Source organism: Mustela putorius, unplaced genomic scaffold (genome assembly GCF_011764305.1).
Source record: "Mustela putorius furo isolate JIRA1106 unplaced genomic scaffold, ASM1176430v1.1 tig00003899_pilon_pilon_pilon, whole genome shotgun sequence".
Classification (NCBI taxonomy): domain Eukaryota; kingdom Metazoa; phylum Chordata; class Mammalia; order Carnivora; family Mustelidae; genus Mustela; species Mustela putorius.
Genome location: NW_025422048.1, coordinates 15390013 through 15405766, shown reverse-complemented (window position 1 = coordinate 15405766; position 15754 = coordinate 15390013). Strand labels below are relative to the sequence as shown.

The 15754-nt window shown below is 42.7% G+C and overlaps 1 protein-coding gene across 5 annotated transcripts in view; it reads left to right on the top strand.

The window, feature by feature from the left end:
• Positions 1-15302, top strand: part of SLC9A6 (solute carrier family 9 member A6) — a 52663-nt gene extending 37361 nt beyond the window's left edge. For all 5 annotated transcript variants that reach the window (XM_045068028.1, XM_045068026.1, XM_045068025.1 and 2 more), the window contains 4 exons: positions 504-534; positions 2787-2866; positions 8740-8845; positions 12566-15302. In XM_045068028.1, the coding sequence (XP_044923963.1) occupies positions 504-534; positions 2787-2866; positions 8740-8845; positions 12566-12838 (490 nt within the window). In that variant the 3' untranslated portion in view covers positions 12839-15302. The remainder of the gene's footprint in view (positions 1-503; positions 535-2786; positions 2867-8739; positions 8846-12565) is intronic.
• The last annotated feature ends 452 nt before the right edge of the window (positions 15303-15754 follow it).

Below are 15754 nucleotides of genomic sequence, written 5' to 3'. Positions count from 1 at the left end.
CGGAAAGGAATTTTAAGCAGATGAAAGATAATTATGAAGAAGCCAGGCTAATATCTGTCCATTAGCCTGTGAAAACAACTGTAACTGGGCCCTCTCTTCAGTCATCATAACAGAATGTTGCCATGAGAGCTGAGAGGTCCGCAAACACGCAGCTCCCTCCTGGAACTGCGCCGTGCCGGCCTTGTGTTTGGAACTATCCAGTGGTTCCTATCCAGCCTCCAGTGCCCTGCCATTCAGTGAAGAGAATGTTATTTTTCTGAAACTGGTAAGTGGGATTGCAGGAAGAGAATCATTAGTAGACCCTGCCTGCCTCGGGATCCAAGCTGTTGCTAAGGAAAGTGGCAGGAGCCAAAAATCTACACCAACAACCAGAGAGAAGCAAGAAAAGAGTCACCATTCCATAGCTTGTGTGTTGGGGAAAGTAGCAGCCTGACACGGCGCACAGGGGACTAGACCTCATTTTGGCCTCAGGATCTCATTTGCCTTTTGTGTTTCTCCTTTAGGGTTGGTGTTGATTCCGACCAAGAGCACTTGGTAAATATGCGTTTATGTTGTCTCTAGCGTTCCTGTCGAACGTGCAGCCACTCGGAAAGAAATGGCCTACCGTACACTTCATGCCACTGTTATTTAGACTCTGTCCTGTTTGCACCAGTTTTTAACTGACATCATTCCTGGCTTTTCTCACTGCTTGATAGGGACAAAACCAAATTTTAGACAACATATGGTTATCGGGGGTGACAGCTCTCCTGTCTTTGGGCCGGCCTGGGTTTGGCCGTGGAGCAAAACAGTCCCTTAAGCACTCCTAGTTTTCAAGTGGCGGCTCTGGCACATGGAGCCTTTTTCCACTCTGGTTTGCGCATGAAGGCTTGTCTCTGATGTCAGCTCCACTCCAGCTGCTCTTCCTGTGTAACTCTCAAATTGGATGACCAGCAGCTGCCCTTGAGAACCACCTAGAAGCTTTGCGGTCCTTAGCCAGTCTTCCCTGGCTGGTCAGGAGAATGTACTTTCTCGTCCTGTGCCTCTACCTTGGCCAGGTCTCCTTGCTTAATTTTAGGTGTCCTTTTTTCACTTGTTCCTCTGAACCTGACCCTGGTAGGTGCCTTCTCTAGACTGGCCACCCATTTCTGGTGTTTTCCATCTGCTTTTTCATGGTTTCTGAGCACCACTGAATACGTGACTCCATCCTAGACATTAGATGGGAAATCACAGAAATAATGTTTTGAAAGATGGAAAGTCTCTCTTCCAAAACACATTCTTTTTCTTGTCTGAAACAAGCGGTGGTCTGTTTGTCTTCTGGGTGGTTCAAAAAAAAAATTCTCAGATTCATTTCCTAAATGCTAATTTTGTTAACTGTTGAGTGACGAGTGTGTATGTAATACAGTAAGTACTTGCCTCTTTTGTGGTCCAAACCAGACTAGTTTAGTTTCATGGGCTTGAAATACTTGTGCAAACCAGGCTGGACCAATCCCCATGATGCCGAGCTGCTGGGGTAGTTTCTAAGGGGTAGTAGTTCCTCAGGCCTCCATCCCCGTGTCCCAACAAGAATCAAATATCATACGATTCACCAGACCAGCGCTTGGTCATGGTAAGTCTCCCCCTGCTATGTCCCCTCACAGAGGAGAGATGGGAAAAACAAAACCAGGTAGGTGAGTACCACCTGTGAGATACAGAAAAAACAAAACAAAACATTTTTCCCTTGCCTTCAAAACCCTGTGGGTATCTTGCTTTGTTGCATCATGTAGTCAGTATTTTGAGTGTCCACTGGGAAGCAGAGAGGAACGTGTTAGGAAGCACAGAGTATGTGGGGGTTAGAGGTATAGGTGTTTATGTAGAGAGGGGGTCATGAGATTTATAGACCCATTGCTCTTCAAAACACAGAGACATACAAACCTTTGTGTACCAGTGTGAATGGAAGTGCAGGTGTTTTTCAGCTCCTGTAAACCCATGCAGTATTCTCAAACATTCTTACTTTGTGTATGTTTGGGTACATGTTGAGAGAAAAATTTACTTATTTATTTTGAAGATCATGAAAGACAGGAAAGAACCAAAACCCAGAATCTAAACTCTGTGTCCTTCAGAAAGCCTGGGACCGTGGAACATCCATGCTAGAAAGGGCCTTTGAGATTCTTCACCCCTCACGCTGTGTACACAAAAAAATCCAGGCTCAGGGAGGGTAAGGGACATGTCCAACTAGTTCATGTCAGAGCTGACAGGAACCAGATCACCTAACTGCCCCACTGCTGACTGTACCGCATTACAAATAAGGACCCAGTTTGTTTTTGGAAGCTATTTTAAAAGAGGCCTGCTTGCTTTGTTAGTTTTCCCTTCTAGCCAGTCAGGCTTACCATGGAATTTTTCTGCTTGCTTTCATTTTGGTAGTGTTCTAAGAACATAGCATCTTTGCAGAAGCCCGTTACTTTTGGGACCCATAACAACTCCCAAAGATAGGGATGTCAATGTGATGTTTTCTGTTAAGATGCAATTCACATTGTGGGTGTAAGTCTTGCAGATTTAAGGGCGAATTATCACACATTGATTTTTTTTTTTAAATGACAGTAGACTCATAAATCAGCAGGCAGCCTGAGTAATAGAGGTATTCAGAAAAACATTTCAGTTCCGTATTCCAAAGCTGCAGTATACAAGCTATTAAATGTCTAATGCTACCTGTGATAGAGGGTATCTTGTGTGAAGTAGGCTATATTTCCAAGTCTAAAAAGAAATCGTTCTAAATAAATGTATTTTTTTATCTTGGTATATGGATTTATTTCTTTATTATCTGTTTGCAGGGTATCCCTGAAAATGAGAGAAGAACCACCAAAGCCGAGAGTGCCTGGCTTTTCCGGATATGGTACAACTTTGACCATAAGTATCCTTAACTGAGGGGAGAAATGGTAGTGTGAACATGGCCAGTTACAATTTAATGGGATGGCTGTTTTGACTATTCCCTTCCTGAAGTGGACTACAAAACCTACCTTTGGTCTTCCTTTTCCCCTTCAGTGTGGTGGATGGAGAAGGTTATGAGAGACAGTCCCCACAAATAAATCCCTCTGAAAACCCACGAGCCAGCAGGGAGCGGTTAGTGCAGAAGGTAGCTGTGTGATGGGCCTCAGGAGCCCTTATGGGAGACTTTATGGAGCAGTCGCTGTCTTTTACCTAATTCAGTGAATCTTGCAAAAGGTTATTTGCCAGTCCTTGTCAGTGTGCTGGGGTAAAAGAGGAAAGGCTGCCTCAGGGAAAAGCATGCAGATGAGATGAAAACAGAGTCATATTAGATACCGCAGTAGCCAGTGGTGGGTTTGCTTTTCCCTGGCCTGCCAGGACACTAGAAGATTCGCCTATCCACTCAAGGTGCCAGTGTTTCATTGTTTGCCAAATCTCTGTCTTCTATTATAAGTGTTCCTCATAGCGCTGCTTTGGGTTGTGTTATGTTCTATAACCTGTTTAAATCATGCCTTTCAGAAAATACTTTATCCCTTACTATTTATTAAAATCAATTTCTTAGGGGCACCTGGGTGGCTCAGTGGGTTAAGCCTCTGCCTTCGGCTCGGGTCATGATCTCAGGGTCCTGGGATCAAGCCCTACGTCGGGCTCTCTGCTCAGCGGGGAGCCTGCTTCCCCCTCTCTCTGTGCCTGCCTCTCTGCCTACCTGTGATCTCTCTCTCTCTATGTCAAATAAATCTTTAAAAAAAAATCAATTTCTTAGGGGCACCTGGGTGGCTCAGTGGGTTAAGCATCTGCCTTCAGCTCAGGTCATGGTGCCAGGGTCCTGGGATCGAGTCGGCCATCGAGCTCCCTGCTCAGCGGGGAGCCTGCTTCCCCCTTTCCCTCTGCCCCTGCTTGTGCGTGAGCATGCTGTCTCGTGCTGTCTCTCTCTCTCTGTGTGTGTCAAATACATAAAATCTTTTTTTAAAAAATCAATTTCTTATTTGAAAATTGAACTGGGAAAAGGGAGCATGCAATTCTTTTAGGCTGAGGCTTATTAGTAAATGAATCAAAACCCGGTTTATGTCCCACCAAAGCCAGTTTGGGAAAACCATGTAAAAAATGGTTCCCTCGCTTTCGACTTGCTGATGAAAGCTTTGTGTATTTAAGAAGAATGCACTTGGCACTTATCATTAGAAGCTACTACTTACTATATTCCATTTGCTAGATTTTTACAATCACTTTTTGTAAGTACTCAAAATGAAAATACTCTATGGAAACCAGAACGCAAGCATATCTGTGGTATTGTATTAAGCCTCCCAGTAGGGAGAGAGATCCTGCCTCTTTAAAATTGTTTAATGATTATGTCATTACTTCTGGCTCCATTATCAGCATTTTGGGTATAAGCCACTCCCATATCTCTTGGGGCTTTTTCTTCCCTCTGATTTAACAAAAATTGTTTAATGTTTCCTGCATAAAATGTTTTGCACATTTTCTGCATAATGCATGTATGAAACAACTAAATAATCCTGATATAGAGAAAGCACAGAATAATAGCTTATTTTTCTGTATATTTTTATAGAAGCAAACACCAAGATTTGAAGCAGTACTGCTAGACTAAGACATGGTAATTTTTTTTTTTTGAGAGAGAGAGAGAGAGCTAGGGCAGGGAGGGGTGGGGGGCAGGAGGAGAGGGAGAGAGAGAATCTTAAGCTGCCTCCATGCCCAGCACAGAGCCTGACGTGGGGCTCAGTCTCCCGACCTGAGGTCATAACCTGAGCTAAAACCCAGAGTCAGGCGCTTAGCCAACTGAGCCACCCAGGTGCCCCCAAACCCAGTAATTTTAATAGCTAGTGCCCTAGTAGAATTAATCATTCATGATTCTGGATTTCAGGTCCTTTGGGTAGCCAGATTGTTATAATTGAGATACAACTGAAATAATATACCCAAATCTTAAGCTTGCGACCTGTGTATATAGCTGTGTGCTTGCTACCCTTGTAAAGATACAAAGAACATCTCCCGCATCCCCAAAGCTGCCCGTGTTCTCGTACAGTCAGTAGTGCCTTTCCTGCCCCTCCTCCCTCCACAACGGGCACCACTGTTCTGCTTGCTGGCAGATGGATTAGTTTTTCCTGGTTTTGATCTCCATATAAATGGGATCATGTATTGCGTATTATTTTATGTCTTACTTTTTTCACTTAGCAACCTGCAATTTGTCCGTATCATTGCCTATACCAATAATTCGTTCTTTTTCATTGCTGTGTGGTGTTCCAACGTGCAAATATATTACAGGTCTGTTGGTTTCTTTGTTTCCAACCATTCTACTGTTTGATAAACATTTGGGTTGTTCCCAGCTTTTGGCTATTACGAACAAAGTTAAAAGTCCACATATGCATCTCTTAGTGACCGTCAGCACTCATTTCTCTTGGGTATATACCTAGGGGAAAATCTTCAGGCAAGTGTATTGTTCGGCTTTCATAGATGCTGCCAACCAGTTTTCCAGCGTGGTCGTAACCAACTTACATTCCTACCAGCAACTTCAGGGAGTCCCCCTTGTTCCGATCTGCACCAAAACTTGATATTTAATCAATCTTTTAAATTGTAGCCATTTCCATGGACGCCTAGTGATACCAGATGTGGTATAATTTGCATTTCTCTGATGGCCAGTTAGATCAAGCATTCCTTCATATGTTTATTGGCTATTTGGACTTCATTTTTTATGAAGTGTGTTTAGTTCTGTTTAGTTCCTTTGCCCATTGTTTAATTGATTTGGCTTACCTTTTTCGTATTGACTTGTAGTTCTTTCTGTGTTCCTCAATTGGGTTCTCTGTTGGTTGTATGTACTATGAATATCTTCCCCCAGTCTTTAGCTCACCTTTTCATTTTCTTAATCCTGTCTTGTAAGGAATAGAAATTCTTCATTTTAATGAGGTTTATCTTACTAGTCTTTTCTTTTGGTGGTTTTGTGTCTTGATAATGCTTTTATATTTCATATCCCAAGATCCTATGCTTTCTCCTAGAAGTGTAATTGTTTTAGCTATCACATTGAAGATTTTGACCCACCACAAAATAATTTTTGTGTATGGTGTGAGATATGGGTCAACACCTACTTTTTTCCCATATGAGTATACAATTAACCCCGCACCATTTATTGAAAATGCCATCCTTAACCCACTGAATTGGAATGGAGCCTTTGTTGTAAATCACTTGGCCATATGAGTGGAGGTCTGTTTCTGGACTTTCTTCTCTTTTTTTTTTTTTTTCACATCAATACCACACTCTATTAATGATTGTACTTTGTAATAAATTCTGCTGTCCATTAGGGGAAGTTCTCTAGGTTTGTTATTCCTTAGTATTGCCTTAGCTATTCTAGGTTCATTGCATCTTCATCTAAATTTTGGAAACAGCTTGCCACTTTCCACACACACACACACACACATGCACACGCATACACACTCTCACTCACTCATCCATTCACCAAAAAAAACCTGCTGGTAATTCTCTTGGGTTTGTATTAAATCAATAGATGAATTTGGAGAGAACTGATGTCTTAACAATATTGAGTCTCCCAATCTAATAACACAGTATATCCTTCCCTTTCTTTAGATCTTTAATTTCTCTCATTAATGCTTTATAGTTTTCATTGACCAGTCTTGCATATCTTTTATTGTATTTACCATCCCTAAGTATTTGATGCTATTGCAAAAGGTACTTATTTTCTACTTGTTTGCTCTTAATATATAGATCTATAATGGGGTTTTTATATATTGACCTTGTATCCAGCAGTCTTGTCACGTTCGCTGATTATTAGCGAATAGTTTATAGATCCTTTTGTATTTACTGCTTATAAAATCAAGTGAAAAATAATGTATCCTTTTTTCTTTTCTAACACCTTACTTTTTTTAATGTCTTACTACACTGGCTGGTCCTCTCCAGTACAATGTTGAGTATAAGTGATGATAGTGGACATTTTTGTCTTATCCTGACCTCAGGAGGAAAATTTTCAATATTTCACCATTTAGTATGATGTTAACTATAGGTTGTTGAGATAGCTTTTGTCAGGTTAAGGATATCCTCTTTTATTTCTAGTCTCCTGAGAGATTTTAGCATGAACAGGCATTGAATATTATCAGATGCTCTTTCTGCATCAGTTGAGGTGATCATGTATTTAATTTGTTCTCCTTTGATCTGTCATTGTGCTGTTTTCATCGATTGAATATTATACCAGTCTTGCACGCTTAGAAGAAATCCCACTCAGTTGTGATACACCATCCCTTCTGTGTGTCACTAGATTCAGTTTACTGATATTTTGTGTCTGATTTTTGTGTCTATTTTTGGGAGTGATACTGGTTTGTGGGGCTTTTTTGTCATTGTTGTAATGTCCTTGTCAAGCGACTATAGCAAGATAATGCTGGTTTGATGACATGAATGGGGAAGAATTTTTCTCTTTTTCTGTTTTCCGGAGGATTTGTATGTTTTCTTCCTTAAGTGCTGGGAAGACTATACAAGTGAAGTCACCTGGGCCTGGAGTGTTTTCTCTGAGGAGGGTTTTCATTTCTTTAATAGATATAGGACGAGTCCTCATTTTTTTAAAAGATTTTATTTATTTATTTGACAGAGAGAGAGAGATCACAAGTAGGCATAGGGGCAGTCAGAGAGAGAGAGGGGGGAAGCAAGGCTCCCCGCTGAGCAGAGAGCCCGATGCGGGGCTCAATCCCAGAACCCTGAGATCATGACCTGAGCCGAAGGCAGAGGCTTAACCCACCGAGCCACCCAGGTGCCCCTAGTCCTCATTTTTTTAAAAAAAGGTTTTATTTATTAGAGAGAGAGAGAAAGAGAGAGTGTGCGTGCGCGCGCTCGCGCATGCACACACACACACACAAGCAGGGGCAGAGGAAGAGGCAGAGAATCTCAAGCAGACTCTGTGCTGAGTGTGAAGCCTGGCACGGGACTCAATCCCATGACCCCAGGATCACCACTTGACTTGAAACCAAGAGTTGGACGCTTAACCAACTGAGTCACCACCCAGGTGCCCCAGGACTCTTCCTCATTTTTAACTGAGAACAACCTTAGGTTGTGACTTCAGAAAGTGGGGAATATGTATATGTGTCTTTCTCCCATTTTCTCTACTTTTTTCTTACGATTCCCTCTTGTTTTCTTCTGAGTATCATACCTGTTATCATGTCTGTTTTTATTTTTTGGAAAATAAATGAACACTGAAATGAGGGTCTATGATAGAGGAACTCATGATACATAATTTTTTTAACGTTTTTAGAGTTGAATTTCCTTTGATACGAAGTTTCAACTCATTCAGGATACCAACTGAATTCACAATCGATGATTAAAACCATTTTTGTTACTAAATTCTGCGACTGGAAAATTTCATCTTTTTTCTGACTCTTCCCACTCTTTACTTTCTACCATTTCTCCTTCAGTGCTAAACTGAGAGTGATCCTGTCTTCCCTTTGGGTTTAGTAAAAGAAAAACGGCAATATGACACGGTAGACGTGGTGCAGGGCTTGGAATCCAACCCGTTTGGGTTCATGTATGGGTCCGTCGCTTGCTTCGTTGTGTGACTTTTAGGTGGGTCATTCCTTTCCCTGAGCCTCAGTTTCCATTTCTGTGAAACAGAGATGGTAACAAAATCTCGCTTTGCTGACTCACTGGCATAATGTGGCCACAAAATGAGGCAGCATATGTGAAAGGCCTCCATTGCCCTCGGAAGCAGCAGGTACACCGTGAGGGTGGTGGTGAGCACACGACTTGTTTGGAGTTTGGGAGGAAAGGGGCGTGGTTCTTCCTTAACCCGGGGTGCAGTTATCTGAAGCCCCTGCTGACGCACAGTGGACCTCCTCTCACTACAACGCTCCCTGCCTGCTGCGGGCCCATCGCCAGATGCCTGACCAGCCCCCAAGCTTATGAAGTAAGTTGCTTTTATCCAAAACCTAAGTTCTTCATGAAGTTAAATTTTTCCGCTCTGTGGATACATCACTGGTTCGGTTTTGCTTCACCGGCCTTTAAGGTATAAAATCCATGAGAGGGAATACAAGCCTATTTTGCCCGGCCAGAAAATGCATATAGATACGTATAGAAATCTAGAGATACAATTTCACGGTCTTTGAAACCTCATTTGAAAAGAGATCTAGTGTATTGCCTCACTTACTGTCAGTGATTTTAGTAAATAATTCTATTTCCACACTGGTTTTCGTTTATTTACAGTATGTGGCCCGAGCTCAGTATTGAATGTGTTATGTTTTCATCTATGAATTAGAGAGGTCACAGTCATGTTGAGAGGATTAATAAAACCATTTTTGATACCCCTAAAGTACAACAGATGGTCTTTTACTTCAAACCCGCCACATTTGGACATCAGGGAGAGTTTATCTGCTGGTGTTCCACATTGCTTGGCGGCAAGAGCATATCTAGATAGAACCTAGAGTCCATATTTTTTTCCCTTAGCTGCCATCATGAGATTGGTGATTCAGCACGTGTCACAACACAGAAAGAAATGACAAATGCTGACAGCCTTTACTTTAAAAATATGAACATCTTATTTTTCAAGTTCTTTTTTTTTTTAAAAAAAACCTTTGCTTCCAACCCAACCCTTCCAAAATCATCTGTGGCATCAGATACAGGGCCCAGATTAAGCCCACCACCTGGGCTGATCTGATGGAATAGCTTGAGTAGAGCAACAAGGCCATGGCGAAGCAGTGTAGACAGGCACCGTGTGGTTCCCTATGCCCTCCGCTGGGGTATATTAGAGCAGAGCCCACAGAGAAGGGACGGGCAGAGGAGTCTTAGTAGAGGTAGCACCTACAGGGTGGGGTGCCCTACAGCTCTGTGGGACGTTGAGTCCATGCAGCTTCCTGACAGATTGTGCCCGGGGGTGTGGGGAGCACCCGTGTTATCTTGTCTCTCCCTCCCACATGGCCCAGGCTCTCCATGTCGAGCAGCCTCCCTGTCCTCTGTGCCCTGTCAGCCTACAAGGCCACAGAGGGGCAGCCAGCTTTGTCAGCTCAGTCAGTGAGCCTCAGCTCTTGGATTCCAGAGACCCACTCACAGTCACCGAAAGCCAAGAGTTCCACAACTGCGCATCCTGTGGCCTATAGCAAAATACAACATTGTCATACTTGTTTCCTAGGGCAGCGGTAACAAAGTACCACAGACTGAATGGCTCGACAGAAATGTGTTATCTCATAGTTCTGGAGAAGTCTGAGGTCTAAGTGTGGGCAGGGTTGGTCCCTTCTGAGGGCCATAAGGCTCAGTCTGCTCCGGGCCTCTCCCTAGCTTCTGATGGTTTGCTGCCAGTCTTTGGTGTTGCTTGGCTTGTAGTAGATGAGTTATATAGATCGCTGTCTTCATCTTCACATGACACTCTGTGTGTGTGTGTGTGTGTGCGTCCCCAAATTTCCCCTTTTTTTAAAGGACACCCGCCAGTCATACTGGGTCGGGGCCCACACTAATGACCTCATCTTAACTTGATCATCTGCAAAGCCCCTATTTCTATATGAGGTCACAGGTACTCGTGGTTGGGATTTTAGCATCTTTGGGGGGGTAGCATGTAACCTGTAACAACCATAAAACTTAACTTTTAATGTTTTATCACTTGTTAATTAATTAATTAACACCTACTTTTTTAATTATTAAAGTTAACTCTACTTGTGGCCAGCTATTCAAACAGTATGGAATGTACAAAGTGAAAAATCAGTTTGCTCCTTCTCCCACTTACATCCCCCCAGAAACGGTCTTTATTAATGATTTATTGTGTATACTTCCTAGTACACAAGAAGTACGTTACTTCCATGTGTATATATAGCTTTGCACAAACTTAGACAAATTTACATGTGTAGCTTTCTTACTGTTTTATACAAGTGAGATCACAATTGCACCTGCTACTTGCATTTTCACTTAGTGATATATCGTGGCTACCTTTCCATGACTACACAAGACCCATTATCTTCTCTTTATTCATGGCTGCCTAGTATGGCTAGACCAGCATTGATTTAATTAGTCTCCTATGGATAGACCTTTAAGTAGTTTCCTCTCCTTTTTTGTCTCTACAAACCATGTTTATAGTAAATATTCTTGTACCTATGAATTTATCCAAGTATATAAAGGTATATAAAATAGATTTTAAGGGTTAAATTGCTGAGTCAAAAGGCATACATGCATTCTAAAATTTGATAGCTATTGCCCCAAACCTCACACTCAGCACAGTCCTTAAAGGTGCTGAAGAGCTCTTGCTGGTGCGAAGGCATCCCCGAGCTTTTTTGTTGAATATCGCTCAGCGAGGTGACAGACCCTGGTGGGCCTTCATGTCATACTCTACAGAGCAGGAGGGCCTTACGGTTGGTTAGTAGAATGGGTTTGTTTGGTTTTTAATTCACATGGCTTTGGGTATTTAGGCAAATATTTAGCAACAGCAAATTAAAACTGTTTTAAATTGGTGTTTAACAGTCTCCTCAGTCTGACTCTCTCAGACAAATTTACGATTTTCAAACACATACAACTCAGGAGAGACGGATGTCTGCTGTTTGTATCAGCTCTGCTTCCCTCAAGGAATATTAGTCACAGATTTTTTTTTTTTTTTGCCAGATCCGTAGGAGTGTTTAGAATGATTCTTATGCTTTATATTAGAAAAGGATGACTTTCTGATTTTTAAAAGTAATAGGTCCTCAATATAATACAATTTCAGTACAAAAACATAAGAAAATAAAAATCACTAGCAATTTTATCATGCAGAGCTAAAGATCATCATTTTGTTGCTACCCTTCCAAAGTTTTCTATGCATATATAACATTCTTTTATTTACCAAAATGGCATTCTGTGTGTGTGTGTGTATTTGATTTTTCCCCTTTTGTAGAACATAATTCATTTAATTCTACATTTTTGGCCACAAAGTCCCATGAGAACCAAAGCTTATTGAGCTGGGAGGCAAGTGTATGGTGAGGTTTCAACACATTGTATCTCTAGGCATTGTTCATACTGAAGTAAAAGCTTGATTTCCATAAATCCACTCATCCACTCAGTGATCCATTGACCTTACATTTGGAGAATACCCTCCGTGTGCCCCAGGCCGTCTGGTGGTCGGACTCAAGCACAGAAGGGGCTCAGAAGCTAGTGTGGGCTGAGAGCGGACCAGTCAGTGCGCGTGCGGCTGTGGTACGAGGGGAAAGGGCAGTCCAGGGCCAGGGCTAAGTGCCGGCCACTGGGCAAGAGCACAGGAGGCACACCTAAGCCAGCTTTGCAAGATCAAGGAAGACTTCCAGCAGGAAGGGACTTTCTTTTAAGCCAAGACCTCAGTGATAAGCAGGCTCTAGTCACAGGACGGAGGGCAGGGGAGACAGAAGGGAAGGGAAAGCATGAGTGGTTTGGGTACGTGTCAGCAGTTCGAACGGCAGGCACACGGTGGGGCGGCTGGAGTGGGTGAGGCAGATGCCAGGGCGGGATGGGGTGGGGGGATGGGGAAACGCCTGCGTCACGAGGTGTCTTTAAGCCAAGGTGAGGACTGTGGGCTTTATCCTGAAGGCAGCAGACTAGCCCTGAAGGGTTTTAATACGAGTCCTCGAAAAATTCTTCTCTTGGAAATGTTTCTTGAGTCAGCCACATAGCAATTCTTAAGACTTCTTTTATTTGTATTTAGAACCAGGAGCAATTGAAAGACGATGACTCCGATCTTATTCTCAATGATGGCGATATTAGTTTGACGTATGGGGATTCCACTGTGAACACCGAATCGGGAGCATCCGGTGCCCCTAGGAGGTTTATGGGAAACAGTTCTGAAGATGCCTTGGATCGGGAGCTTGCGTTTGGGGACCACGAACTGGTCATTCGGGGAACACGCCTGGTTCTTCCTATGGATGATTCTGAGCCCCCATTAAATTTGTTAGATAATACAAGACACAGTCCAGCCTAAGCTTACTAATACTCACCTAGTGATTTGTAAAATTTGCACATGTGATTGTGAAGAAATTTGTACTACCTAAAAAGTCCCAGTGCATGTCTCTGAATGTTTAAGCTATATAAATGCTCTTTATATGGCATCGAGAGAATATAAATATCCTGTACAAGGCAGATTGTGAACAAACTATTCTTTTATGTTTCATTGGCTGCACTATGTAGATTGGATCTGTTTTAGAAAAAAGTTATTTTCACAGTGATGTTGTGTGTTCTGTTAGCTTTACGTCTCAGTTAAAGTACACCAAGTGACAGATTTACTCTTTCTTACACTTACCTGATACTTAACCAGAGAACCAAGTTCTTGTGCCGTGAATTAATTTTGTTTCGTGGGAGGGGAGGGAGAGGAAAGAGGGAGTGTTATCTCTGGGAAAGCCCAGGGACGGAGAGGTTCCTCTGTTGGGAAACTTGTGTTCATTGCTACTGCCTTGGTCGTGACCTTTGTCTTTCCTTTTTCTCCGGTGGCCTGTTGTGGCATTAGAGACTGATGGTGTTCGGATCTTGTCCCGTTGGGAGTTGGGAGTGAAGTGGGGGGGGGCCTCTTCCCCCCCACCCTTGCTATGAAAGAACAGATTCATTGACTATAGCACACTGGTGTTCAGAAAAGAAGGGCTACAAATGACATCCAAGACTGTGTTGCTTTTCTCCCAGACCAAGACCATAGGAAGGAGTCGTATCATCCTGCCAGGCTAGCCAAAGTACGGGTGTACATGGCACAGGGCAGGTGGTTTGCATTGGTGGGGGCCGGGGCAGAGCGTGGGAGCGGAGTCAAGAGAAGCGGGGGGTGCTTCGGAGAGCTCTCTTCCCAGATGTGTAAATATTCCATACCAGATAAGTTTAAATAAGAAACTCAGTGCTGCTTACTTTTGGATTATATACTTTATCTGTATAGCAAGCTTTGTGGTCAGATGTTTTTATATCGATTTAAATCGCTGCTCTTTAGCAGCCAAACAGGAGCAAAATGTAAAATTTTTGAACTTTACTGTGTCTCATTGTCATTCGTTAGTCTGTAGTTGATGTTTAAAGTTAATTTATGACTCCCATGATCGTTCCACACTACATCAAGGTCAGTCGGGGAGAAGCGCACCGCTTTGGAACTCACCGTAAGGGCAGTGTTCCTTTACGTGCTCCGGCTAGACTTGTCTTCCTCTCCATGTTACTTTTTAATATGAAATACCGAAGCTGCCATGTGGGTGTGTGTGGGTGTGGGTTTGTTTTTTCTTTTACAGTTTTCAAGGAAGAGTACTTAGCAACTTCCCATTTCCTACTCAGAGAATGAAAGTAGATTCTATTTTGTAATGCTGAAAAATCCTACAGGGGCAGCGAATGCTTCAAAGGGGGATATGTTCTGATGTGGATCCTGACCTGTTGTTAATGTTTCGGAAGACAAATGGGAACTTTTGTGGGTCTTCCCCCTGCCTCGGGTCTGAGTAGCATTGCCTTAAATCTTAACCCGATTCGCAAACTGACGTGTTTACATGATGTTCAAATTTCCCAGAAAAAGATGTCTTTCCAAACAAAATATGTACTTATTCTTCCCAAGGTGTCTGTACTGTTGCGAACACTCTGAGATTTTAAGGGAATTCTACTGTCGGACTCTTGAGCGGCAGCTCTAACTGTTGGCATAGCCATTTGTTACGTAGTGGTAGCGACTTTCCTGCTATGCAGGAGCCCCGTGACGTGTGCATTCGAGAGGACGTGCGCCTCTTCTTACAGTCTCTCATTTCTTGTTAATGTGTGTTTGAGGGGCTTTGAACTTCAGCGTCACTCACCCATGAAGTTATTCAAGTTGTAAAAGGTCATACACGAAATTAACAACTACCTTTTTTATTCTGTCAGGTTACTGAGCTCACTTTAGGAAAATGGCTGTAAATACTTAGCATGACACAGTCAGTAACTCGTCTCTTTCAGCATGCATCAGACTTTTTCTTAGGGAAACCGATACAGCTTGAGTCAACTAAATCTGCCTTCGTACTTTATCAAAGGGGAACCAAGGCTGCTGTGCTTATATCAGCATCTGGAAGCTTCTCCTCTCCTCTAATCTGTGTGCACATCTCCAAGCAAAGAAGAACCAACAAACTGTGCTCATATACCCGTCGGTTTTCGACACCTGAGTGAACTCGAATGAAGGACAGTCTGAGTTACCATCACGCACAAAGGAGAGCTGCTCTCGGACTTAACTGTTCTGTTCTTTGTGAGCCCTGCGCGTTTGAGTGACTCAAACATTGCATCTTTCAAAGTTATTTTGTAAGGTTCCTTGGCATTTTATCCTCGTCGTCCGTGTTTGGCAATGTGCTGTTAAAGAAATAGACTTAATCTGTATGTATTTTTTCGTTTTCCCTTGGAGTACTTGGACAGATGTTATAGTGGTTTCTTTTAGGAAAATCTGTCATTAAAAAAAATTATAGCCTTGCAAATAACCACTCACCGTATTTGAGTCACAGTTTATTCTAGTGAGAAGTAAAGAGTGCTGACTTCATTTATTTTTCTACCTATACACCTACCGGGAAAGCGGGGAAGACTGATGTTTAAAAAAAGAGCAGACAGGAACCTACCAGAACGTAACGTGTGGGGCTGCCAACCAAGGGGCTTACGTGTAAGGATGGACATGTTTGCTTGTGGTCACAATTGGACCATTTAAGAAATAAGACTCAAAGCTCTCAAATTCCATCACACTGATTTGTAGCCTGTTAGCTCGGTAATGGATAATGTCATGAAAATGTCAGTTCCATGATGTGGTGAGAGTAGATTCTGTGTCCCGTTAGGTAGAAAAGCCATTCCAAGTTTAGTTGAAAGCACGCTCACGCAAACAGCCCTTTCCCCAGTTAGAGAGATCTTTCTTTGTGTACCTGAGCAGTTTTATAGGTTAGGGTTT